Source organism: Poecilia reticulata, linkage group LG12 (genome assembly GCF_000633615.1).
Source record: "Poecilia reticulata strain Guanapo linkage group LG12, Guppy_female_1.0+MT, whole genome shotgun sequence".
NCBI classification, from domain to species: domain Eukaryota; kingdom Metazoa; phylum Chordata; class Actinopteri; order Cyprinodontiformes; family Poeciliidae; genus Poecilia; species Poecilia reticulata.
In genome coordinates this window covers 17,980,584-18,008,130 of record NC_024342.1, presented here as the reverse complement: position 1 = coordinate 18,008,130, position 27,547 = coordinate 17,980,584, and the positions used below count along the sequence as shown (strand labels likewise).

The 27,547-nt window shown below is 39.3% G+C and overlaps 3 protein-coding genes across 18 annotated transcripts in view; 1 reads left to right on the top strand and 2 right to left on the bottom strand.

The window, feature by feature from the left end:
* Positions 1-15,915, bottom strand: part of dnm1a (dynamin 1a) — a 49,797-nt gene extending 33,882 nt beyond the window's left edge. For 5 of the 15 annotated variants that reach the window (XM_017307796.1, XM_017307792.1, XM_017307793.1 and 2 more), the window contains exons 1-9: positions 15,515-15,915; positions 7,425-7,498; positions 7,126-7,275; positions 6,770-6,973; positions 6,347-6,445; positions 5,360-5,520; positions 5,123-5,265; positions 4,906-5,041; positions 2,477-2,544 (exon numbers count right to left, since the gene is read on the bottom strand). In XM_017307796.1, coding sequence (XP_017163285.1) covers positions 2,477-2,544; positions 4,906-5,041; positions 5,123-5,265; positions 5,360-5,520; positions 6,347-6,445; positions 6,770-6,973; positions 7,126-7,275; positions 7,425-7,498; positions 15,515-15,675 — 1,196 coding nt within the window. In that variant the 5' untranslated portion in view covers positions 15,676-15,915. Of the gene's footprint in view, positions 1-301; positions 441-2,476; positions 2,545-4,905; positions 5,042-5,122; positions 5,266-5,359; positions 5,521-6,346; positions 6,446-6,769; positions 6,974-7,125; positions 7,276-7,424; positions 7,499-15,514 lie in introns of all 15 variants that reach the window. The other 10 variants (XM_008424355.2, XM_008424353.2, XM_008424358.2 and 7 more) reach the window with 4 other exon arrangements.
* A 420-nt stretch (positions 15,916-16,335) lies between these two features.
* On the top strand, positions 16,336-24,759 carry ciz1a (cdkn1a interacting zinc finger protein 1a). 2 transcript variants are annotated; one of them, XM_017308018.1, is made up of 15 exons: positions 16,336-16,476; positions 16,982-17,144; positions 18,132-18,259; positions 18,420-18,622; positions 19,292-19,427; positions 19,539-19,620; positions 20,480-20,571; positions 20,671-20,747; positions 20,955-21,155; positions 21,257-21,387; positions 21,496-21,589; positions 21,687-21,791; positions 21,897-22,016; positions 22,098-22,298; positions 22,428-24,759. In XM_017308018.1, exons 2-15 carry the CDS (start codon positions 16,984-16,986, stop codon positions 22,896-22,898), a joined length of 2,202 nt encoding a protein of 733 aa, XP_017163507.1. In that variant the 5' UTR covers positions 16,336-16,476; positions 16,982-16,983; the 3' UTR covers positions 22,899-24,759. The 2 variants fall into 2 exon arrangements, with proteins under 2 accessions (XP_017163507.1, XP_008422565.1); XM_008424343.2 differs by having other exon boundaries at positions 16,894-17,144.
* A 768-nt stretch (positions 24,760-25,527) lies between these two features.
* On the bottom strand, positions 25,528-26,764 carry bbln (bublin coiled coil protein). The gene is made up of 2 exons (XM_008424342.2): positions 26,414-26,764; positions 25,528-26,053 (listed from the first exon to the last, which is right to left on the bottom strand). Exons 1-2 carry the CDS (start codon positions 26,490-26,492, stop codon positions 25,821-25,823), a joined length of 312 nt encoding a protein of 103 aa, XP_008422564.1. The 5' UTR covers positions 26,493-26,764; the 3' UTR covers positions 25,528-25,820.
* Between the last annotated feature and the right edge of the window lie 783 nt (positions 26,765-27,547).

Below are 27,547 nucleotides of genomic sequence, written 5' to 3'. Positions count from 1 at the left end.
GCTTTGCCTTGTCAGCAATCATATTCTGATGACTTTCAGCTTCCACACTGGATTTCTTTTCACAGCACAACCATCAACCATAGGCAGCCTGTCCAGCCAAACCCGTCTGAAGCAGTACAACAGGCAGGCAGGTACACAGCAGCCCACCCTGCCGCTCCAGGCGCCCCCCTCGCTGTCCAACAAACGACAAGGGCTGGAGGTAGCTACGCGGTTACAGCCACAGGGAGTGAACGACTGAGGGATGAGGGTTGAAAGCAAGACTGAAACATGTGCTAACCACTGTTTGTTTTGGGTTTTTTACCTTCTTGGTACACTGCCTAACTGTATTGACTAGCTCAGAAATGACCATGTCCACACATTTGGTGCAAGGCTCTTTAATCTTCCCAATCTGCCTTTTCACAATGGTCTCAAAGGCCATGTCCGGGGTGAAGAGGCCAGTTCTGTCCAACACGGAGAGAACAAGCCACAGAAGGGCCAAAAACAACGACAGAAAGGTGTTGAAAATAAGAGAAAGGAAGACAGAAGGAGGGTTGGGTGGAGAGAATAATGTTAATTTTCAAGATTTACCCTCCGTTTCGGTCACCAAGCATAATCACACACAACTTTAGAAGAGAAGAAGAGAAATTAAGCAAAAGAAAAATATTTTTTTACTTCCTATGCTTGTACTGGCTTATTGAAAATTGATTGGTGCAATCTCAATATGAGGATATTTATAGAGATTTAACAACTTATTACAATATTAGCATTGGAATAATACAATAAGTGGAAACTTTCACATTTCCTTTTTGGTCTTTGTACAACATGAAAAATATTAGACACAACAAAAATGGTGAGAAAATGTAATCTAAATATAATCCAGTTAAATTATTGCAACCATTTGGCAGCACATTGCCAATATTTAATAAACTAGATCATGACTGGTTATGGCAAACAAGATAAAATAGACTGTTGTACAATACCAGCAATCTTGAATCCTTTGAGGGGTTTTTTTTAATAAGAAAAAAGAAAAAGCCCTAAACTAAAACCACCTGGTTAGAAACTCAAACATACAATCTTTTTTCTGGTCAGTGAACACCCCACAACTAAATGCTAATAGACTATGGCAGCAGCAACACTTTTTAAAGTGCTATTTCTTAAAGATATAAATGTGAATGCTCCGAATTAGCTTGTACTGGTATCTGTGAAGTCTTAAGAAAGGAAATCAGAATAACATGTCTGCTGATTATTCAGGCTGCCACTTCTAAAACATGGGGTGAAACTTCAGCAAACAACAGGAAAGATATCAAGATCACAGCAAAGCTCCTCCTTTTCATCATTTGAGCTTTCAATCACATGTAATAAGTTGAAAATGTTAGAATGTTGTTTTTGTGTTAGAATATTGATAAAATCTTGTTTCACCGCGACAGGCAGCGTGACGTCACCTCTGCCTTTCACATAAATAATTCATTGACGCTCCAGTCAGGAATACATAATGCGATATTGTGGTGCATAGTTCTTTAAGATAAACTGAAATAAGCTGGATTTTTTTTTATTGATATGTTCAAATCTGGGCCGCATCTCTAATGCATCTCTAATATTACTCTGTATAATTATGTTACATTCATCAACATGCTAAATTCTCTTAGTCTGAATTTAAATCAAAGTAACATTAGCTAACATTTGCTACTGCTCAGAAAATCACTACGTCAAGGGGAGTGAGAAAAAATAAAAGTAGATGTTTGAATTAATTTAATTTATATTAATAGTCTTTAGCACAGAAGTAGAAGCAAAAATTGAATCAAAGGACCAGCTGATGAGATTAGTCTGATGTTTATCTCTTATAAAAAGTCAACATTACAGCACATTTAAACACAGATAATTTGAGAGAATGTTCCTGGGCGCATTGATTAGAATTAGGATGTTGGATGTTGTCGTCTTTTTGCTATTGAATGGTTTTTAATGGCTTTACTGTTCACTGAACTTATTCAGTGATCTGGTGCCTTCAACAGGAAGTGAGAAAATCTGAGAAACATGCTTTTCTGAACTGACGGGAAAACATTTTGAAACCTCTCTTGTGCGTGCGTGCGTGTGTGTGTGTGCGTGTGTGTGTGTGTGTGTTTTGTATTTCAATAACTGGCACCGTCTAGATTTGGTTTTTTAAAGAATGTGGCAGCTGATTGGCTCCATGTGACAATATATTATGCACATAACACATACTGATCAAATTCTGCTGGGTTTTACCAACCAGGCAGACGCCAGCATGGATCTGTGAGCACATGAAATGTCCAAACTTGAAGGTGTCTTTTAATCACTATCCGATTTCCAAACTCCCATATTTGAGTGTATTTTGATATCAGCTGGAGGTAGAGCAATTTGTTTTAAGAGGTCTTGGCTCAAAGTGCAGCAGCATTTAGAACAGGCAGCAGTAATTGACAGAAAGAGGTTGAGGGCGGTTAAGTGAGGAAGGACAGAGGGATAAGTTGAAAGGTGGACGTGCCTGATTCCATGAATGTTCTTGATTGCGTAGCTGATCTCCTTGCGGAGTTCTTTCTCATCAAACTCCATCTGAAAAACAGGCGGAGAGGAAATTAGACATACACACACTCACACACGGTATATTCTGGCAAACAGGGGGCAGACATCACGGGAGTTCATCTATTAACCTTCAAGCATCTGTTTTTAATATATTTGACCAGATATTTCGTCTTTATTTAGTGCAACGCCACATTTATTACCTGCATTCCTGAAGCGAAACGTTTTCTTCGGAAACACTCTCAATAAACACATAAAACATGATGATGAATCACTCGAGGCTTCCTGGATTTTCAGTCCACCCTCTGGTTAGGAAGCAACCTGCTCTGTCCTTGGTGGGAAACCCACTGGGAAGTTTTATGTTGCCTCAGTCGACTTACAGTGAGTTTTATATCCACAGAGGGAGGTTGAGAGAGGATGCAAGAGAGAGCTGGGAAACCAGGAGGAAAAGGCGAGGTGGAAACGGTCTGGCTAAAAAGAAAGGAAGTGAGGGACAGGTACGTAGAGGGGATATTTGAGTCACGACCATCATTCGTCAGATGGATGGTTTTACGTCTCGTAGCAGGAAATCCACAGGTTTATTTGGATTGGCATTGCTCAAATGCTGGGGAAACTCCTGCTCTTGTGCCTGAGTGGTCTTTGCCATGATTTACTGACACACTAAAGGGAACTCAGCAGTCATTGATGTTATTATTTCCACGCTTGTTTTTCCTGCTGTGAACATTCAGATTTAACCTGATGTAACAGATGTTTGGGGAGTTTTTTTCTATGCAAGGCCACCGAGTCCAAAAACCTTCCCAGACAAGTCAATAAAAGGGTAATTTAAAAAATCCTAGCACAGACAAACTAGTCTTGACCTTTTTGCAACATGACATGTACAAGCTAGGAAAGAAATATTCATAGGAGTAAGTATCATTTTGTCAAGTTGGTTCAATCTAATACGAAATATCTATAACATATTTTTACATTTTTGTGTCCTGTGCATGTTTTTTTTTTTTTGCAACTGTCACTGCTTATTTTCATGAGCACGCCTTAACAGAACTCATGAAAATGTCGAGCAGGTTACAGGGGAGTTGCAACAATAATAAACAGCTCTCTTGGGAAATTTACAAATACAAAAAGCAGCATCTGCTCATATACCGCCATGCAACTAAACTGCATCAAACCTCGCATTCCCAAGACCCTTCCACCACCTTCGCGAGCCCTCCAGCACCCGAAAAGACAAAAAGTTGCATCATATAAAAGGAACAACGTATTCTGTCTCATACAACCCCCTTGATATAAACCATAGGTCTCAAGAAATTACAAAATCACTATGGCCAGATATTAAAATGTCCCTTGTGAGGTACAGCATGTACAGGACTGGCAGCTTCCTTCCTAAGTTTGAACCTCTGTAAATTTATTAATTCATTAATTTTGCTTTGTTGGTCATGTGGTGATGAATGAGCCATTTTAAAAGTTTATAGCAAAGGTTACTCAGAAAGCAGTCCTTGGAAAGCGGTTGTGAGGAGCATCAGAAACCCTCAAATGTGTGAAACGCTTTCTAAGACGTGTGAGGGAGATGCAGCGCTAATGTAACACCTAAAAAGTTGGTTGAGTTTACATTCTGTTTTGTTTTTTTCTTCACTTTCCTCTATCTTGCTGTAATCTAAGAGATCACAGTGAACGAAAAACTGTTATGAACTGAGAAGGATCGAACCAACTCTGAAGTAGAGGAGGATGGAAATAAAATGTAGAAATGAATTCTAATATTTATGTTTTGCATACAAGCTAAAAATTATGAGACTTTGTCGGGCTTCAGAGAGTGACGAGACTTCTTTGGGTAAAAACGCAATGTGTGAGCTGAGACATGAGTTTGCTCCCCGACTTTTAAAAGAGGGGAATAAAAAAATCACAAAAGAAACACAAATCTGTTATTGCAATGATTCAGTGCGATAAATGAATGCATTGAATTCTTTTAATCATCAATGTACCCCATAAACTAAGGCTATAATTATCTGTTGTACAAAAGATTAATTTATGTCAGCTGGAATAGAAGGAAGAAAAAAAACAGATGGGATTAAATATGAGTCTGGAAAATGAGACCATAAAAGTCCAGCTTTAACAGATTTGTGAAAAATTATTAATAATGTAGTTTTACAACAATATTAAACAAATGTTGCAGATTAGTTACCATTTAACATCCTGGATCTTGATGTCATCATTTTTATTCATGTTATTGTATTTATTAATTTTTTTGCATCATAAAAATGGAGCGCCAAACATCCTAGCATAAAATCACCTCCTTTTGGGATCTTAAAATAAAAAGAAATAAGTGGATGTTATTTATTCCAAAAGCAGGGGAAGCATTATTGGCGCAGATTGATGCAAGCGTGCTCTTTGCAGAGTCCCCACCTTGACCAGTTCGAAAGGGAAGCGCTCGTGAAAGATGCGATTGATCCTCGCGCCGCCCGACAGCTCGGCCGTGTCGATCTGGTCTCCGGAGCCCTCTATGCACTTCTCAAAGTCCACTGAAAACTGCTGCACCATTCTGGAAGAAGATACGGATGCAAGCATCGGCAAAACATCCACTTAACCTCAAGTTTAACATCAAATCTGTTCGTCTGCTTACTGAAGGAGGGCCTTGGTTTTGCGGGACGGATCATCGGGTCTGAAGTTCTTGTACTCCTCCACCTCCTTCTCTATGGAGAGGAGCTGACTTTGCAGCTTCGCCCGCAGACCCGGCAGGGTGTCCCGGATGTGGTTGGTCAGTTGCTGTGCAAGTTAAAAGGTCGCCATTATTGATTTTGGGTCAACGTTGGGTGAAATGAGAAACGGCATAGAGCAACACGCTCCTCCCTCCCCCCACCTGATTGAGGACTTTCTGGAGGTAGGGCGTGCCCATGCGTTCAGCCAGGTGTCTGTAAGCAGGGTGGGTGAGGAAGAACTTCCTCTCAGCAGCCATAGCAGCATTAATATCCTTCTTTCCGTCGATGTCCTTCTGGCTCCTGTTAACCACGCCGATGTAACCTGGATGCAAAATATCGGCCTGAGTCTAAAAGGTTGAGATTTACAACAAGTGGGGAACTGATCCTTTTAGTTTTAGGACTTCCTTGAATTCGAGACGAGACAAAATGAGAAGAGGAATCTTGGATTATTCTTTAGCTAACAAGTGGATCTAACTGATTCACATGCGTTTCATGATGCAAGCCTGAGTGAGACGCAAAAATGTTATTGCAAACTACAAGATTTACGTTCGCCATGTTTTGAGGACAAACAGGAAAAGAAATGGAGGAAGAAAAAAAAATAGCTGGGAGAGTTCAGGGCAAAAGGATCCCATTTCATCTCCAGTTAAGCTTCCTGATCCTTCACTCTGGTAAAAGTCGTTTCATGCTCTATAACTAATGCAAATCCGAGCCAGTGGCCTTGTAAATCAGAACATCCGTGACATTAACCGGAGAGCAGGCTGGAAAAAACAAGGAACATGAAAATATTCAAAAACACATGCCTGGGGTCTGACCAAGTGTCAGTGGAAAAGAAAAGACTGAATCAGCAACGACAAAAACCCACAAGACAGACACAAGATCTTTTCCACAGGGAGATTTTCCCCTTTAAAAAAATAAAAAACTCTCTCTGCTCCAACTTCATGACTTGATTTTTTTTTAAAACTCAGATCTGATTTATTTCTGTCTCTCCTCTCATTCTCTCTCCCCAGCAGTCTTCAGGTTGTTTTTTCCCCCCCTTTCCTTCTTGACCGGCTTTGAATATGCCTGCCTTTCTACCACAAGAGGGAAACAATGTGTCACTGCGCTGCCCTGAGGTGGGGAAAGAAGAGTGTTTATTTGTGGGCTCTCACCCCTGCGCAGGGGAAGCAGCTTGTTCTCCAGGATGTCTTTAGCGTCTGTCCCTTCGTCCATCAAGTCCAGCTTGGTGATCACCCCTATGGTCCTCATTCCTACAGGTTGTAAACAGATTGAGCAGAAATACATTTAATAAACGCAACGTGATCACATGAATGCTCTCAACTAAGGGTGTGAAAAAGGGGTTTGACCAAAAATATTCGGTTTCTAAGTACAGAAAATGGAAGATATTTATATTTCCAGATTTAAACCATGTCCAGTACTCTAAACGTATTTAGGATCCCTGACAATAATGACTATTCAGAACAATAACTACTTTTTTGGTTAAATTAGTGAAATTTGCATTTTGTTTTAGTATAAGCATTTGATTTTTCCTCTGTTGTGTCGACGTCTGGGTTTGTTGGCATGCATGTCCTCACCCTGAGGGTCGACCTCTTTGGCAATTTTTAAAGCGTCAGAGTTGGCCAGATCAGAGTTGGCAGGGGAAACGGCCAGCATGAGGCAGTTCTCCTTGGTCACAAACTGCAACAGCATGTCTCTGATCTGAACCTCGATGTCTGCAGGTTGGTCTCCGACTGGCACCTTGGTCATTCCCGGCAGGTCCACCAGCGTCAGGTTCAGCACTGCGAGAAGGAGAGGGAACAGAAGAGCTGAGATCAATCAAAACAAAATGGACGACTACCTCGTCAAATTAGATCTTGATGAGGTAGAATTTATCATGCAGAGCCTCATAAAACATAATCGAATCGATGCGTGATACAGATGTCAGGCTTACCATGAGGAGAGTAGACACGCAGGTTGATGGGGACGGGGGAGATGCCCTTGTTGGCTCCCGTGATGCGGTCAGTCTCCGCCTCAATCTCCTGTCGCACCTCATCAAAATCTGTAAATTTTTTGCCCTTGCAGTGGAGGAACTCTGCATGTTCTGAGTTAGAGCATAAAAGAAAAGTCACATTAGTCAGTAATGGAAGCGGATAAGGTTCTCCCTGCTTTATGTTATCTCTTATCTTGTTTTTAGCTAAGGGAGAAAATCTTTTTCATTTGAGTTATATTTCTAAGATTCATGTATTTCACCTGTAGGGCAGTTCATCAGCTGAAGAACCAAAGGACGACGGGTCACGATGCCAGAACCACGAGGAAGAAAATCCCTGCAACACAGAAACAAAGAACATGTTTACTGTTTTTTATTATTTTCTTTTTAAATAACTACCAACGTTGACATTCCCTGGCTTGGAAGAATAAAATTTGTTTTTTTTCCCCTTTTCATTTATTTATATTTACAAAATCAAACACCTGTGATTGTTGACTAATTTCATTAGTAAAATAATGTTATTCATTTATTTTTTTAAATGAAAAATAAAATGAATTTGTAGCATAAATTAATAAAATAAAATTTTGCTTTAAAAAAATCCCTATCAAGTTAAAGTTACATTTGAATCACAGCAGCTGGACTTTAACAATTTAAAAAGGAACGAAATAAAAATGCTCCAAAATGAAATATAAAAAAAACCTTAAAATAAGGATAAAACAAATCCTTGTCACTTGAAATAAGGAAATTATCTGATAGGAAATATAAATAATCATTTTTGCTTTAGAATATAATTTTTTTACAGACTTCAAGTGGAGCCTGGTCTGGATAAGTGTGGGAGAAGCATGTGCTTGTGACAGTATAAGAAGTTGTTTCCACACTTATAACAATCAGGACATTTAGATGCCTTCTTGTGTGAAGTACACTGTTTTCTTTTGCTACTTATGCAACCTTGGTGTCAACTCGCCTGCAGCGCTGCAGACACTTCAGCCAGCTGGCAAGCCTCTTGTCATTCCCTGATGCGTAATTAAGGCGCTGCTGAATATACATTTACTTCAGTTTTCTAAGAATATTGTTTGTGTGTTCTTTTTACATTGACTACGTATGTGCATATTTAAATACATAAATGTTTTAAACGTTCCATTACATTTCAAAGCCAAAGCTGTGCAGAACAATCTGACAACCAAAGACAGGAAATTCTGAAACAAACATACAAAAATATGCATGCGTGTGTTTGAAAAGCAGCTGTTTTACATGCACTGTATAAAAATGTAACTTTATATTACATAATACAGTTCATACAGACATTTACTTTCAAGCTTTTATTTGTTTTGATTCTGATGAAGATTGGAGTATTACAGTAGAGCAACAAAAACATTTTGAATACATTAAGGTCAAGGCTCAGGTTCTTGCAAACATCACTTTATTATTATCAGAAATACACTCAAAGTGTTTGTTCTACACATAATTTGGTCAGAAATGTTTCGCTAAATGACTCTTCACACCACAATATGTTCTGATGTAAAAAAAACAACAACAAAAAACAGCTGCATCTGTGTAATTTTATCAGTAAAACTACGTACAGATTAAAGTGACATATAATTAAAGTAACCTTTCTGAAATATCTATTGTTTATTTCAAATGTCTTTATTTTTTATATATTTTATTAAAGACATTATGCAACAAGGGCATGAAAAAGGAAGGAAAATTACATAATGTAAGAATTTATTTAATATATATTCTGCTTAAAAGGGAATCCTTCTCTCTGGGAGCCTTTCTGTGTCCCATCTGCTCTACCTGCCAGCTCATTTTTTCTGAGTGGTGCTTCCCCCCTCCTTTCCTCCTAGTTGGACACTTTTCACAGAGGACAGATGGTGTTAACTGCAGGTCTTCCTCTTACACATTTATTCCTCTTAAACTGGCAGCCATCCTCCAATTAATGAGCAAAGCCACAAACAGGGTTTTTGCATCTATCTGTTTGCCGACAGAATAATACATTTGTCGCTCTCTAGCGTTACATAAATCCCTGATCATTTCACTAATTCCTTCAGGAAAGCTTCCGCCCCCATCAATGTCCTCTATTGTTAAATCTCCCGCAGAGACGTGGGAAATGAAACAAAAACACCCACACAATCCTTTCATCGAGGAGACAGATTATTTTCTTTTTTTTCATAGTTGCATCAACCTACTTTTGGGAGAGCACTTAGCAGTTGTACAATCATTAATCAATACCTGTCTCAGTCATAACAGAGTCTCTGGAGGCTCCATTTATCATATCCGCTGCAGCAGGGACTCTAATCTCCTTCAGTTTTGCAGATTTGTGATTATGCAGCTGCAATGAAGATTACTTTCCTTCTTGGCTCTTTAGAAATCTTTGCATGTGGTGTCAAAATGTGTCTGTGTCTGTAGAAATTTTCTTTAGAAAAAAAAAAGTATCTTATCTCTGGGGTGAAGGTGCAAAATCAGCACCTAATCGTCGGTAGGTCGTGAGGAGTTTCAGAAACAGGTTCTGTTTTGTACATTTCTTGTTTCTACAGATCTGGCGATAATGTGAACAGTGAAATTCAACTCAGCTGTCCAAAAATTTACTTATTCGCAGTTGATCCCTGATTTAACAAAGGAAACACTTCTTTTTTTTTCACATAGGGCTAGACTGGTTTGGAGTTCGTTTGGAGAACAAATTCTATGAATCAGATCATCATTTCAAAACTGTATGTTGAATTTAGAACAGATATTTTTTTCTGATGTATTTCAAATCAGTTTGAAGCTCTGAAACATTGAAGATTGACTAAAAAAAACAAGATATCTTTTATATATGGCTGTATATAAAGCAGCACTTTATTTGTAACTATGGACAAATGTCTAGTAAAAGCCAGTAACTTATTGTTTTCTTTAGTTATCAGTTAACTAAAGTGATGCACAGCAGATTGTGTTTTTTCATGTAGAATGGTCAGATTTGTAAAGCATACATTGTTTTTTATTGTTATTTTTCTCAGGCAGCAACAGTTTTACAAATTCAGTGGAAGAATTGGTGGGTTTATGCTCTTCCTCTTCCTACTATTTTATGTGAGACATATATATATATATATATATATATTTTTTTTTTTTTTTTTTTTTTTTTTTTACATCTAATAACCTGGACCTGGCGCTCCTCTGCTGGTTGTGTTATGTACATCACCTCACTTCCGACTCCAGACACGGTCGGACACTGAGCCTCATCTAATCCTCCTCTAATGCGTGGAGTATTACGAGTCCTGACAGCAATGAAGCAGCACAACAATGTGTGTGTTTTCCCCCCCGCCCACAGGCTCTAAAATTAGAGGATGCTTCTAAAGTGATGAATAAGTAATGCACATATACATACAGGATAAAGGTTGACGGTAAAGCCAGCTGCTCTCCTGGCGGCTGTGTGGTGGGAATAGAGGGTTAGGTCACATCCAATGGGAGAATGTATCGAAGGCAAGCAGAGATTAGTGCTAATCCCCTGTAGCAGTGCCTCAATAAATGATGTCCTCTTCCCCCACTGTCTCTCAGTGAATGCTGTCTCATCCTACCTATATTAAATTCTGTTTCAACAGTTTCACACATTTAAAAGCTACTTCTAAAACCGCAAAACGTAATGTAATGACATTTTACAACATCCATGAACTTTCTCAGAGGTTTCTATGAAAAAATGCAAATGTGTAACTTATAATTTTTACTTTCATAATCCTATCTATACAAATGTACTTATCCAAAATAATTTTAGAAAAACATCTTCCCTTTGAATTTCCTTTGTTGGGGAAGCAACATCAGAGCCAATGACTTAAAAAATCTCAGAAAATTACTGACAACGCTGGGCGTCCTCTTCATTAGACTGCTTCCCCACAACAGAGTGTCTTCAGTCAGAGGCTTCAAGAGAACCGGTGTAATACAGACCACCACAGGAGATTCCTCCTATCCAAAGCCATCAGCGTCTACAACAACTGTTTGAGGAAGACATTGTGATTTGAGTTGCAGAACAGAATTTAATATTTCAAAATTGAGATGAAGGTTTCCTACAAGAGTGAGCTTAATTTTTCTTCGAATTTTTAAATTTAATGATTTAGTAGTGCAGCATTTAACTCAGGCAACAATTCTTAGAAAACAGAAAGGGTTGAATATCTGTTTACTTTTTAAACAGGGATCCCACGCCATGTCCTTCCTTACGCATTAATAAAGATGGCATCCCTGCTCCTAATTTTAGACACAATAAAGTGTTTCATGCAGCTGCAGTCCACTGTCCTGCTCCTCACTGGCAGGCCTCTGCCTCAGCGTTATGTAACACAACACCATCTTCATAACATCAGCTTAACGTGGGGGTGGGAACGGCGATGGCAGCTGGGAGCGAGGAATCACACGCTGTAGTTTTACAGCGAGGTATTAGGTTGTGCAAGTCAGCAGGTTGGATAAGCCGTAAAAAAAAAAACGCTGCTGCAACATCATTCTCCTCAACTGTCTTCATCCCAGGAAAACATTTATCAGTGTAAAACCTTTGTGTTTCCCCTCCATTTACGCCACACTACCAGTTTCTGTTCTAGCTCATCGTTCCTAACGATAGGAATTACAAAAAGTGTTTTTGTGCATGGACATTTTGAAACTCCTTAACATTATTTCTGTAAACTGATTAAATAACTGGAAGCTGCAATAGGACGCAATTTTTTGTTGGGTTTAAGAGTTAATCGAGAGAGAGAGAGAGAGAGAGAGAGAGCTGTCCGTGGTTCTGAAAGTAAGCAGCATGTGAAAGTAAAGGTTCAACAGACTAAATTTAATCCATTCTGGAGCCAAAAGATAAATATGTCCTATTATTAAATTCAACAGAGTTTCACTCAGGATCCCAGTATCAGAAGATATCTTCATGTTTACTCACAATGCAAGCTAAGTATAGCTTTTGCATGATAATAGGTTCTCATTTGAAAATTTACATTTTAACATTAGCTTTTTAACCGATTTTTATTTCACTTTAGGGTACATGAATCACTCCTCAAACTAAACAAAACGGACGTTCAACTCCGGGTTCTAATTGCTGCTCAGCTGCGGCTGCATGTGTTCGGCACAAGAGACCCGCTTTGTCTGAGATAATTAGACTCTGGTGAGTTTAAAATACTAACTGGATGACAGTCATAAAAGGAAGACAGGGTCTTTGCTCATCTCTTAATATCATTTACAGTAGTGGGATGAAGACGTTTTTAAGTAAAGAAATGACTGACATTTCAGATATCTGCCTTATTGTTATTTTATGGATATTATTTAAATATATGTGAACAACATTAGTAGGTTGGATCTACATAATAATAATGGCAATGATGGTGATGAGGATGATGTGTATGTATAAATAGCAACAACGCATAAAATAATCACCTGATTAATTTACAACTGCAGTGCCAATATGTATTCAATTGAGCATCTTGCAAAATCTAGACAGCTGCGACTTGTGCTGTCGTTTTCTGAGAAAAGCAAAAGCAAATGAAATATTTACTAGAATAAAAAAAATAATGCAGGTCGTTGTGAATGGCGATAAACTCCACCATCTAATTCAGACCAATTAAACCACTAAGATAGGATTTGATCCAACTGAGCCGAATATACATGAGCAGCTATAAAAAGGCTGGGAAATTAACAATGGTTCAGACTGATAGTAAACATTAAATAGAAACAGCGGCAGTTCAACATATATCAGCAGAGAGGACTTGAGGCAGAACCAACACAGTGAAGGACAAACGACACGATGCTTTTGATGCAAAATAAACTAGCGACCTTTGACTCTCCTCGTCTTAGAATCACGCCTGCCAGGTGCACAGCAGCGTGCATTTCAGAGACAAAGTGCCTGTTTAAACTGAACTTAACTGAACTCCTTTCAAACGACTTTTCTTTTAAGCAAAAGGCTTTGCAAAAGAATGCAGGAAAATAATTGTTCTAAGCCATTTCTGGCATGCTTCGGTGCTGGATATCAATTGAAAAACTGTCACGGGATGCACAAAGCCTCCATTGTGAAAGAACTGTATTTCGAACAAAGAATGACAGAAACGGGAAGTTAGAAATGTGAGAAACAAAGATGTGTGAACACACTCTGTTGTATGTTTTTATTGGTTTAAATATACTGCTCAAAAAAATAAAGGAAACACTTCAGTGTTCACTTAAATGTTAAAGTGTTCCCTTTATTTTTTTGAGCAGTGTAGATAGAAGAGGCAGAATAATTAAGTGGTCGAGGCGGAGCAGCATCTGAGCAGCTGAACTTGACAGATAAAAACAAAATTGTTTCTGTTAAAAAAAAAAGGAACAAAAAGAACTGCATATCCAGCAACTAAAACATCTGCTGGAAAAATTTGCATATCTCTTTGGAAGAGGTTTTCAACTTGCTATCAAGTCTCCAAGGTAAAGAGACACATTATGAGCTAGAAGCTGTTACTATGACAACAGCCGTGCCAGTGCAGAGTAGCATTTTCCAAAATGAGTGTGAAGAGAGCTTTAATCACTTGAAAAAAGCAAAGTGTTATTGAATCAGGGTCTTTCTAAAGAGGTGTAAAAATTACATAAAGCAAAAAAAGAAAAGCTTTTACAACAACTTCAAACGATTAAACAGGAATAGGAATCTAAGATACTATGTGATTATAGCAAAACATTCACACAAAATCTGATAAATGAAGAAAATGTGTTTAGTCGTGAAAGAAAGGAGGGAAAATACCAGAAGAACCCATAAAATAAAATAAAAAACTCAAAAAAATATTCATGGAAATTGTAGAGCTAAATGAATGAAGAGAACATGATATTAACAATTTACAAAAAAATCCAAATCTCAAGAGAAAACCAAGAAAGTAAAGATATTTTAGGAGACAGTTCCAATCAACTGGAAAAATATAGTGTGAAAAATATCCTACCAAAAGTTACATCCAACCATGATTTATATTATGTTTAGTTATGATTCGGTTTCCATATGCTGTGTAGCCCTGTCTTGTTCCTTTTTTTTATTTATTTTATCTTTTATTTCTATTTTATTTTATTTATTTTTTTTAGTGACTGTAATTTTCTTTAATTACACAAAAAAGCTTTGTGACTTTCTGCATTTTGCTTGTGGTTAGTAAAATTATTGCATACTTACATTCATCTTGTGACATGTTTTCCGATTTTATTTAAATTTATTTGAGTGTTTTTTGACTTCTTCCTTGAGTTTTGTTCACTGCTATGTTTTGCACCTGTGTAGTAAATTTGTTCGTTGGAATCTAAGTGTTTATTATAATTCCCCCTTTGAGGCACACGGGAGCATCATGTGTAGATTGTACAGACATGTAAACAGAAAACGTGGCTCGCCTGCTCTCAGTTAGGATGGAGGTAAGCTGCCACCAGGTGAACTATGAATGCACCTAAATCAGAGAACAACAGATTTGTTACAAATCTTTGGACTAACTAACAAGCCGGGTTTGGACATATGTGTTGTTCCAGAGAGGTCAATTATTACTATATGATGCTGCTTTTTTTTCTTCCAAATGTGACTTTATCTTGTTCACTTTAAGACATAATGCTGAATCACATCGACTGAATTGTGCATTAAACATAAAAAAACAAGCAAGTAAATTATTTTTTTTTTCTCCAAGTTGGTTTCACCAATGCTACTCTGAGTGCAGTAAGCTTTACTTCCAGCATTATAAACACTGCTAGACAGATGGTTTGAGCTGAGCTGAAAGGGCTCAAAGCTCAGGTGGACTCGTTTTCCCCTCACTGCAAGGTCACCGTGCAGCGACTGCCGCACAACAGATCAGATTTGCTCCCCGCTTTGCTTCGTTTCGTCCCTTTCAGCAGAAACTGCAGCTCTGACAGACAGAAAAACAAACTGGACACGGTCTGAAAGCCTCGAAGCATCAGTTCTGCATGCTGTTCTGCGCAGAATTAAAACAGCCTGGAGAGGGAATCACTCTAAAAGCAACACAAGCAAACAGAAACTGTCTCCCGTTGCCAGAAAGTCAACACCCGCACTTATTTGACTCTCTCGGGATCCCAGGGGGATTTATGCTTTTTATCGAGACAATAAAACACGTTTTATACAAAACGTACTTATTTTTGTACTATGTTGCCTAAAAGGGAATTCTGGTCCGTGAATGCATCATGCGGGAGTAAACAGATAAACTTCATAGGGGATTTATGTAGGCCTCACAAAATAATCTGCTTGCCAGCGCGCTGCCAGTGACAGAAAAGTGCGAATAAAACCCGAATAACTCAAATGCGCCAGTTTGGTCAATCTAACTCTTTGGTCAATGTGTCCTCTGACAACCTGTCCCGTAATGGAGATGTACTGGGCCGCCTGGAGCGCACATCCATCGCTGCCTTGGATAAAGCTACTTACTTTCCGACGAAGTTCTCCAGAACCGAGCTCTTCCCCGCGCTCTGGCCGCCCACCACGGCGATCTGCGGCAGGTCCAGGTTCGCGTTCTGCCCGATGGCCGAGAAGGCATCTTGCATGCGGTTCACCAGAGGAATCAGATCCTCCATTCCCCGGTTCCCCATCTTTGCGGTGCTAGAGGATAGTCTATCCTCCTTGTCAGCGTAGGAGCGGGTTTATTTATCTATCCTCTTCGTCCCCGCAGGCCACCCTGTCTTTCAGAGGGAGCTTTATGCTTTTGTTTTTATTTTACTTCTCGCTTTGCTCCCTCATTTGTGGGTCTTCCTTGGTGTGTCAGATCACCTCAAAGAGATAGGACTCTTTCCACGATACTCCTCTACAAGCACCGCGGGGAGGAGGAGAGGGAGGGGGATGATCTCTTCTATCGGTGAATCCCTGCAGTACATAAAATGAACCACCTGGTGGCGTGTTTTATCAAAACATTTTTGCTGAGTTTCATAAATACCATTTCATAGTGTCCTTTTGGCATCATTAAATAGCGCTGAATTGTTATACGCGCATACATTTATGCTCATTTGTATCAAAAGAAAAAAAAACTTGAAGTCGGAATTTGGTTTCAAAATAACAATCAGAATCAATGTTCTTTATTAATGACAAAGGACAAATTATTACGTTTAAAATTATGTAAATAAAAAAAAATCAAATTCAGAGCAAAACCCCTAATTCGTTGTTGCTGTCGTTTTAAATAAAACAATACAAATAATAATTTTGCAATTCTGTTTTGATTTCTGGGTCAGCCGCTAAGGGGCGATATGATCCTCCACTTTCTTTTATTTTTTGAGTCTGGTTTGGATTTCAGGAGAGCAGGTTTGCAGCGAGTAGTTAACTCTGCATTATGACTTTTGCTGGATATTAAACCAGCGTTCCCATTTTGTTCCTTGCGTCAGAATTTAAGGAGGCCTGAGGTAAAATGCAAAAGTTATTTTAGACGGCCATATTATTGTAATAACTGGCTAGGTGAAAGCTATGCTAAGCTAACCTGTTGTTTTCAGTGCGGGTGACGGTTAACGTAACATTAGCTTCGCTCAAATTAAAACAGGTGCAGTTATTATTAACTAACTATTAATACACTGCTTCTATATGATGACGCTGTATCTGTTGAAAAATATGTTAGTTTGCAACATTTTTTTCTTTCTGAAATGTTTTAAGGTAGTAAATTAGTATAAAGTTAACGTAAATTATCTAAGCTAACGTTAGCGCGTAGCCCTGAAATATGAGAGCAGCGTGAAATCTGAGTCTGTGCGCAGGGTTAAGAAGTGTGTTTGACAATACGCAGCGGACTCAAGGACACATGAAAACTAGTCTTTCTTCCTCTGCATCAGGGTTCCCATGCGTTAGGGACGTTTCCATCACTCTTCCTGTGTCTGACATTTCACTGTGAGCCAGCGGAGGATATTGTTATTTCTGCAGTGATGTTCAACCCACACATCCATCAGCAGCAGCAGCAACAACAGCAGCAGCTTCACCAACACCTGCGACAGCTGCAGCAACTTTTCCAGCAGCAGCCTCCGCCTCCTCCTCCAGCGCAGCCGCCTCCCGCTCACCATGTCGGTCATCACCACCAGACTCCGCGGTAAGACCTTTAACTCGACCCCGGGGATTATGCGGGGCCTTCGGTGTGAGAAATGTGCTAACCGCTGGCGGCTAAACCATAACTACCAAACAATAGCCACAATAGTATCTCCAAAACCTCAATTTACATTGCTTTGTAATCGCTTCCCTAGCGATTAAAATCCTTTGATTGCAGTAGTGACCCAATCTTTTCAGGCTTTTTATATTGTATCCCATTAAACCATACATTTTTAATGCATTTCCAATAAACCTATTGTCAGAGATGCAATGGAATGTTTTAGATGAAGATATTTACGTTCAAGAATGGCATAGCTAAAGTTTAAACCCACATTCAATTGAGAAGCTGTTGCAAGTCCTGAAAATGGTTGTTTAAATAAAAATTTCAACCAATTTAACTAAATTTGAACTATTTGGAAAGTACACTGGATAAGAGGAAGGTGGATCTACAAAGTATTTGGCTCAGTGTAATTACACATGATCCTTTAAAGATTTTTACTATTATAAAATATTGAAATCATCTATCACTTACCTTCCACTTCACAGTTATCAGATACTTGAATTCATGGATGTTCTTTTATTTTACATATTATTTAACTTGCAATTTAGTTTTAAATTTTTATTATTGTGAAGTCTAGCTCGGCCTAACATCTTGTTTTTTTTTAACATGGGTTACCTTGATTTATTTTTTCATGTTTCTCAAAATTGTTGCAAATTATCTTGCTTCAAATCAGAAAACCCAACTATTTTTTGCCCAAACAAACTCTGATGTGAAATGAGTTGTGGAGGATCTTGGCTTTGCATTTGAGCAAAACTTTTGTCTCCATGTGTTCAGTTATAATGTATCTTTTTCTTCCACTCAATTTTTTTTGTCTTTAGCTGATTCCAACCAAGATGTTTCATGTAAAATGAAAATTTTGAGAAAGCTGGCAGAAAGAGGAAATGCACATTGTTGAATATTTACTACTTTTTTTTTTTTTTTTTTTTGCAGCGCCATTGCTGTTCCTACTCAGACGGCTCCTCCGCCCAGAATGGTCAACTTGTGCCAGACAACCCAAACGACCCTCATTGCCCCCAATCCGATGCTGCAGAGTGCTATCCTGATGCAGCAGATGCAAGGTGCAGCTTGGATTAATCTTTATAATTTGGTGTCTTGAAATAAATGTCGGCTATTTAAAGTACAACAATTTACAGGTTGCCTTTTCTGTCGTAGTTTAAAGCTATACATTACTAACGGTGTGCATCCATTTGTCTGCCCTGACGCTGTGCTTTCATCCAGGCAACATGCGGGGCTTTGGAATGGGTGGGCAGCAGTTCCGGCAGTTTTTTACCGCGGGGGCCAGGTCATCGCTTCTCGGCCCAGTCCCCATGGGAATGGCCATCAAATCCCCCATCATGGGTTTCCCGGCTGCACGGCCCTTCCACCCACACACTCGCTTCTTCAACGCCACCGCTTCCTCCTCTTCCTCCATCTCTACTACAGTAATAACAAAAAAGTCATTTATGAATGTTTCTGTGTCGGCGAAACTCTTGATCTATGAATGTAGAGAGCAGCAGGGTTGGCATTTTAATGTCTTCCACAATAGTAAAAAAAAATAATGTTAAGCTTATTTTGACAAAGTTCAGGCAAAATAAGCTTAGCATAATGCCTCATAATGTAATGGCGGTTCAATAATTTAAAACAGCTATGCTGCAAGTGCACATATAAAAACAATTTCCAGAATTTCAGAACTTAATATTTTTGTTTCTATTTAAGCAACATAAATATGTGTAGTTTTTGTGAAATTGGCAATCTATAAAAAAAAAACTATTTAAGTACATCTGAGATTAATGGGAAGGCTCTGATTATCATCTATTATTTTAAAGTTGCTTTAAGATTTTACAAAATAGGCGCTTTATTTATTAAACAATTCCTCCCCCAGAATTTCTATTAATGTTTTGCTGTAAATTGCAAAGTGAATCTGAACTTATTATGTTAAGCAGATTTGTTGCTCTTTTTTGAGTTGGTAAACTAATATTGTTCATAAATCAAGAATTTAAATCTACACGTGCCTTACCTTGACATTTCATTTGCGTGTATTTTTCTTTAGAATATCTTCATTTGTTGAAGAAAGCTTTAATAGCAAGCTGTTTTCCTGTCTCTATGCGCAGGACGCTGCAGCTCGCCAGGCAGACAGGAAGAGAGACAGTGAGCAAATGTCTGCAGGAAACACCGACAACCCACCAGCAACAGCAGCAGCAGCAGCAGCTAACAGTGCAGATGAAGCTACTGACGAGGCTGCAACAGGTACATTCATGCTGGCATGGTGACAGCTTAATATGGTGTGTACAGTGAAATGGCACAAAGCCCATGCTTAGGTGGTAAGGATGTATTTGTCTATAAATTTCTTCCTGACAGATGGTGCTGTGGGTGGAGAAAATAGCCAGACCTCTGAGGAGCAGCTTGAAGAACCAGTGACAAAGCGGCAGAAGACAGAAGGGTTTGCAAACATTTTTTATCTCACTCCTAGAAATGTTACTTATTCATTACACTGTATGTAAATAAATGTATTACCTCTGCAAATACTAAATACAGCAGGCAGGTGAAGTTGTTACTGCAAGCTAAAAGGTGGATGAATACCCTAAAACGGAATAACAACGCTGTGGATTTTGTTTCTCACAGTCAATTTCATGGCTATTTCAGGTTAGACAGAAGTTTGTGTATTATAGTCCTAAATCAAGTATCTACACAAATCACAGTAACAAAAAGAAAGCATTTCTAGCAGTTAAATGAGCCTAACATTGAACCAAGTCACAACCATCATCTTGATATTCACGTGTTTAATACTGCAATCGTAACGATACAATATTTGGTGAACTATTGTGGTTTCATTCACCCTGCATCCCATTAATATATTTGACTGATTTAATTTGATCTTTAGGTCTTTGGTGCTCACGCCAAATAAGGATTTATATTTATAGACACTAAAAGAGTTTGAAAGTGATGAAGTAACAAAGCACCACCCTAAGGTGCTCTGTATGCATCCGTCATGATATCTTTAAAATAATAACAAAATGTTCCTTTTGCTTGAGATTTAGTGTAATTTACAACCAAAGAAAGACTTTTCTAGTAGGTTTTTCCTCGTGTAAAATGTAAACATCTCCATAGTTTTTCTCCAATTATGACAAAGGGATTGCAGTACCTCGTGCAGCTATTTTTCTTCGGCATTGATGAAAAATGAATTGGACACTGCTGTTTCACTGCAGTGTAAAATATAAGGTGCGGGGCTTTCTGACTCAACATAAGATCTCAACATTTAAAGTTTGTTGTGTTTATTTTTCCTTTGTTTTTTTTCTCAGGTCAGAGGAACCTAAAGAGCAACATGTGACTGAGTTGGTCACAACGGCTCAATCAGAGAGCAACAGCAACACAGTGGATACCCTGTCAGATGGTAACACCAAATAAAACATAGTTTCTTAATGCAAATCTTGTAATATATAATGTTATCAGCTCAGTAATTATGTATTTCTGTCTTCTGGCATTTTCCTAGACTGCGTCATTCTGGAGGATGAATGCTTCAGCGGGGGGCCGGATGACGTGGTAATAGAGGAGAACAAAGCTGATGATGTAAGAAAAGCTCAACACAAGATGAAGACAATGTAATGATATGAATTTATGGCAGCGTGTTGAAATAGCAGCTGATGCCACACAGGGAGAACCGAGTTGCTATGTAGTCTGGAAAACAATAGAATTTGAGTATGGAAAAATACAGGTCTTTCTTTTGAAACAAACTAATTGTTATCAGCTAGTATAATTTTCTCTGCATGTCCAAAGGCCTGCGGGGGTTTATCAGCCCCGTCACCGTCTGCCGGGCCGGCTGAAGATACCGAGCAGGTGAGTGAACCAACAGAGGAGGCCGCGCAGGACAAAGACGCCTCACTGGATTTTCCAGATAGCCAGGACGAAGAAGAAGCATCCGAGGGTTCAAACAAGTTCTACTGCTACCTCTGCAGCATCACCTGCTTCAACCAGCAAGTAGGTAGAATGCACACACACACACACACTAGATTGAGATTTTTGCCAAGGAAGATACCTCTGTGGAGCTGTCTTTTAAGTCCAATCTGTTCTGTCTGTAGAACTTCAGGAGTCACATGAACAGCATTTCCCACCAGCAGAGGATGATGGAAATCCAACACATGAGCAACGCCTGCCTGGTTACTCTGCTCCCCCGAGTGCAGGAGTCTCTACAGGGCGCCAGCAAAGATGGGTCAGTTTTAAATGTAGAGAAACCTTACAGACTTTTATTTTTCCTCCATGTTATTGTTACCTATTGTCTTTGTGTGATGTGTTTTTTTTTGTGTTTTTTTCACGGCAGAGAGAAAAAAGCAGACCTGAAGCAGTGGTGTGCTACTTGCCACACCCACTTCACCATTAGCATCCCGGACCACCAGCGCTCAGAGGAACATAAGGTAAATCTCAGGCAAGTAAATTTACACCGTGGATTTTAGAAAACTGTTGGTCTAACAAGAATCTGCTGCTTTTTTTTTTTTTTTTTTTTATCCGCAGCTTGCTAGTAAAACCGACCTGTCCTCCTGCGCCGTCTGTCAGACGCGCTTCAAAACCTCGCAGAACTTTATAGAGCACCTGCACTCTCAGGAGCACAAGCAGAAGGTAAGATCAAACCTACCTTTAATCGTTTTTTAGGAGTAAAATCTAAGCTGTTATTTACCATGCTACATTGTTGCAAACACTCGTGTTTTTGTTGATGCTTACCAGATCAAGGAAAAAGGCTGTGAGACTTTGGCTAAGCTCACCAACATGGGCACAGATGGTTTTTTGTGTGAGCTGGAAGCGCAGGAATTGGAGAAGAATAAAGGAGACCAAGGAAGCAGCGAGGTGAGATTCACAATAATTTCAAAATCGGCAGAGATTTTAGCTCCGTCTTACTTTAGTAAGATGAACCTTTCGCTTTGACAGGATGGCTGGCCCTCCACCAAAGAGGTGGCCCTAAACGACATGACCAGCGATGAGCAATATGACCCCGACACCATCTATGGATCCAGTTTCTTAGATCCAGTGGCAGGCTTTCTCTGCAGGCTTTGCAACAAGTTTTACCTCTTCGAATCTTCTGCTCTGCACAGCCACTGCAAGTCACTGCAGCACTTTGAGAACCTTAAGGTGCTCCCATTACCTTATTTAAGAAATGAACAACAAGCTGTGGCTGTTTTGCACCAGATGTGACCAGAATTATTTGATTTTTGGATTGTTGGGGTGAATGTTCATGTTCTTCTCTCTTCTTCTTCACAGAGCTACAAAGCGATGGTTGGAGAAAAAGGTGAAGACGCTCCGGCCTCAACAAAATCCATCGCAGCGGCAGACGGCCTCAGACCCGTCACAGAAGCGTCAGACTGTTCACGAGAAAATTTGCTCACTATTGACACGAGTGAAGCCGACGGCCTAAACTCTACAAAATTGATTTCACTGACCAAACTGAAAACACAGGAAGAAGATCGGCTGAAAGAGAAGGAATCAGAGGCCGCCTCAATCTCACTGGACTTCAACCAGCAGCTCAGTCCTGGCCACGAGGAGAGTCCAGTTGCTCCGGCTGCTGTCAGTAGAAAGGAGGCAGACTCAGTGCCTGCAGCTGCTGCTGCTGCTGCTGCTGCTGGGGATTCAAACGGAGAGGAGGAGGAAGCTCCTGCTGGTCCCGTGAAAAAGAACTGTGGGGGAAAGGGAAGAAGCAACCGACGGTTGGGGAGGGCCGCAAACAGACGCTGAGTCCGAAACACCATGTAGGAATGAAACCATGTAATGTTTTGCAACTATGGGACTGCAGTCTCAGCTCTCCTTACTGGGAAGTGTAAGGTAATCTCACCAAAAACCAGGAAGACTGGCTACTGGAAACGGTAGAAGACCCCTCCTCAGAGTGGGGAAGTAACAGTTCCTAAATGGAGGCTTATGCCATCAGTTGTGAATTAGGCTCTTTTGGCTATAAAATAATAATTTGAATTTTATTTGTAAGCCATACCCTAATGTCACTACAATCTAAAATGAGCTACAGAGAAGATCCTCGTGGTAGTTAACCAGTAGATGGCGCAATAGTACATTGTAACAGGCATTTTTGGACACTTTGCACCAAGGGTTTTATGCAGACTGAAACGGTAGGGAGAACAACATTGTTTTGCGGTTTGAAACTGGATTGTATTATTCTGAAGTCACATTTTTACAAAAGCATTGCTACTCGCTGTATTAACTACACATTGCAAGTTAAAGTAGGTACAGGTTGTGCAGAAGTAGAGCTTATAGTTTTGACTTCAAATTCCAGAGGTAAAATTTCACTTAGATTTCAGGTGAAGTGTAACAATTTTCTCAGGCCATAAAAACCATATGATGTCAACTGCAATAGAAGATGTACGCTGGTCCTCCCTGCTGTCCTTAGGCCAGGGGACCAGGGAGTGCATACCTTCACCCTGATTGTCACATTGATTGTCAGAGTCCATACCGATGGTTGAAGTGAAAACATTTTTCACCTCAAAATATTTTTTAGTAAGCTGGAATGTGGTCTTGCATGAACAGTTCAACAAGTTGAGGTTGTTTTTAAAAGTGTTAAAGTTGCACTTTGGATTGAGTCAGATGGATCAGCTCCATAGTTAAGATTCAGCACATTCGTGTTCCTTTCTGTTAACATTTTGGGGAACAAAAGTAGGCCACATCTGTAGCTTTTTGAAATAGTTGTGTTTTTGTGGACACCTGAAAAACTTTGACCAAACCAGGGCTACTTTAACGCAGTGAAAAAAAAGGGAAAAAAAGATCAGAAACGGCATGTCAAAGGCTTCACACAGCAGTCTGAATCTGAATTTAGATCATGACATTTCATGCTGAAATATTTCAGCTGATGTTAATAATCCACATTTTAACTACCCTGGCCCCAGAGACTGATTTCATTCAGAGTCCCAGTTGGTGTCACATTTACTCCTTATGAAGTTCCCATTGATTGAAGGCAACTATGAGCATCCACAGCACAATATAGTTTGCAGTAGTTGATTTAAGTTTTCCCCCGTTCCATTTTCCTTTCATAGAAATGCATTTAAATTTTTTTTTTCATGAAGTTTGTGTAACAAGTTTCTGCAAACTGTCCTCAACATATTTGAAGTACTAGTTACATACTGTAGGGGTGCACAAGTGTGTAATTGCAAATGTTGAAATAGAGGATATGTCACTTCCCTTTTTAACTGGTTTTCTGTTCTGGAAACATTTCATCTTCCATGCTAGTTTAGGATATCTAAAACCACACACACACAAAAAAAACTGACACGTGTAGCAGCTTTTGTAGTCATGGCGATGAGTCTGATTGTCACATGTTGGGTTTTTCGTTTTTTCTGAAGGAATAAAGATGTGCGCTGAACTTTACTCTTAACACGTCAAACCTGAATAGTTCAGGGGAGAGAGATTAAGAGAAATGCATAGATGGTAGTTTTGAATAAAGCTGTACGTTTCCTATGGTATTTTTATTCAGCTACTGACAAATTGAGATAAACAACCAGGGGATGTTTTTAACTGCTGGAAGTTTATTGTATTTTTGGATGTTTGTTTTCTGTTTCAGAGTAATCTTAATTTATATTAAAATGTCTGACAATTCCCACAATGTGTTGTCATTTTAATTCTTTAAATTTACACATATGAAATGAGTTAAGGTACAGTAGATTGATGGTGCTGAAGAGAAATGGAATATCTAGACTAAATCTTGGAACAAAATAGACAATTTCACACAACTATATACATATATATATATATATCTCAGGTGGGGTGAGGTTCATAGCTGGTGAGGCACCGACTTAATTCTAATCGGATTTACAAATCTAGACCCCTGCAGCATCTGTATGGCTAGATCGCAGTTATTGTCTCTTACTCTGCAGTTGTGGAGTCAATGTCTGAGTTCATGAGCGCCCCCAGCGATGAGGCACGAGAACTGCCTGCCTCACCTCGAATCTGTTCTCTGCCGTTTCTGATCGCTCCTCAGCACACAAAACACGTTACATACACAGTTGGTGACAATAAAAACACAGTACATTAAATACATAAGCTAAATTATGGAAAATATGTTCATAAATTTAATGTTTTTAACCATTTTATTGGCGACGTAGACAGGAGGAGCATGCTCTCAGAGTGGCAACCGGTGCAGTTAGCGAGAGGTTGCGCAATCCCAGGTGAGGCTCAGCTCACTGCTGTCTCACCGGCTTCGCTTCTAACCATTTGAATGGGAAAATGCAAAAATTCAGTGATTTTGAAGAAAAATATCAGATTTGGTTAAATTAAATGAAAAATAGGTACTTTATAGTACAAACCACAGGGTGAAAATATCTTTATAAATGATTTATTATATATTATTTTCCCATGATGACAGGTGAGGCTCTGCCTCCCCTGACCGCACGTCACACACACGCACACATATATATATATATATACACGCACACACACACACAAGCCTGAAGCATGGTTAATATTCAACAGGATCAAACTTGAGCTGATATCTGGACGAATCTTGGTTTGCTACTAAGGTATTTCGAGTAGATGCAGCTTTTTAGAGCAGCAACAAATTTGATTGGATTTTCCAAGTTTGTCAGGGGAAACCAGAATTCATAGCAACTCTTAATTCACTTTGATCATCTCTGTCCTTGTCTTCACATTTATTTAATCTCATCACTGATTTTCTTCATGTTGGCCTTGCTCGCTTGGTAAAGAAGATTCCTGCTCCACGGCGTGATGCTCCTCTTGGGTTGGAGAGCCAGTTAGCTGCGCCCTGAAATCCAGACGGGCTTGCCGATTTGACTCCAGCAGTTCGTGCAGTTTTCCATTGAGTGCGTCATTGCGCTCCTCCAGGTCATCAAGATAGGAGTTGATTTGATCTAGCATGTTGTTGATAGCGGCGTATTCTGTAGATAAACAGCACAGAACAAACACTATTTATTTAAACTTTATGATGCAACCACAACTTTAGTCCATATTATGGTAGTTTGTGTGAAAGACGAAACAAAGTAGGACATAGATGAAGCTTCACTGTGTGAGTGTGGCATATTCAGGATCATTTTCAAATAGCTTGAACACTGGTCCATTAGAGGTCCACCTTAAGGACGTTTTATAACCTCTTATAAAGTTCCAATTTTTACATTTTTATCCAAATGTTTTAAAGCAGAATGTAGCATAAGTAGCGCAAAGTAAGAGACAAGTAATGTGTTAAACATTAAATTGAGGCTCGTTGTCCGCTGAATTATGTGCGAATCAGCGAGTGTTACCTTCTTCGCCATATTCGTCGTCGTCGTTGATGATGCCATCTTCATTGGAGATGTTTGGGTCTCCATTTGGTCCAGACATGTTATAAAATCCTTCCCTTGTTAGCTTTAAAGCAAAACTATTGCTGCTAACCTTCAGCTAGCAGGAACTGTCATCAGTGAAGACGCTGTTATTCGGAGTAGATTGGGTTAAATTTATCTGAATTAACAAGGAGTTCGATTATTGATGTATACTCTAAGGTTGTGTACGGATTACATCAGTGTTTTACAAAAAAAATGTAAAAACAAGCCCCGTATATCGGACCAACCAGCCGTCTAATATTTGTGTACCGACCCAATGAATTGTGGGAAAATAATGGGCAGCATATCAGAGAGAAACAAGAGGACACACTCTGAAGGAATTTTCCACTCAAGTATATGTTTCTACTCAAACATATACTTGATCGTTTCCCAAAAATAGATATAGACAACTCAAACTTACTCAAAAATTACTTGAATTCATTTACATTTATGGAAGTGATTCATTCTGTTAAAGCCAAGACACGTTTTTTTTTTTACTATACCGTTCATAGTTTCGCAAAAGACGTACGAAGTGAACACTCTTACTTCTACTTCTCTCTGAAGCTGAGCTGTCAGGTCAGCTGACCTGAAGCTATGCTTAAAGCCTCTTACTAAAGCCTCTTACTGTCAAGTTGCATGCAAACATGTTATAAATAATTTGGTAATTAATTATTTATTATATATATGTCATAGATATAACTACAGGTATCGATAATTACTCAAATTTGTTAATGTTGTGTCTACCACTAGGTGGTGTACGAGAATAGCAGAGACGGGGGAAGAGAAGAAGAAGAGCAGAGATAAGATGGAGGAAAATACCCGATGTTACTGTACTGCTGAGCAAGTTCCGAATAAACGCTGTTAAGAGTTCTTTGCCTACTTCTGCTTTTACCTCGTCCTGGCTTCCAAACATAACAATTGGCGACGATGACGTCTGTACCCATCCCTGCACCGTTCCTGCCCTGCAATGGAGAACCTACGRTTCCGTTTTCCACGTGGCGGAAGATGTTCGAGAACTACTTAACGGCTATTCATGCTACTGGAAATTCCTGGTCTGATGCTAGACGCCGTGCTCTA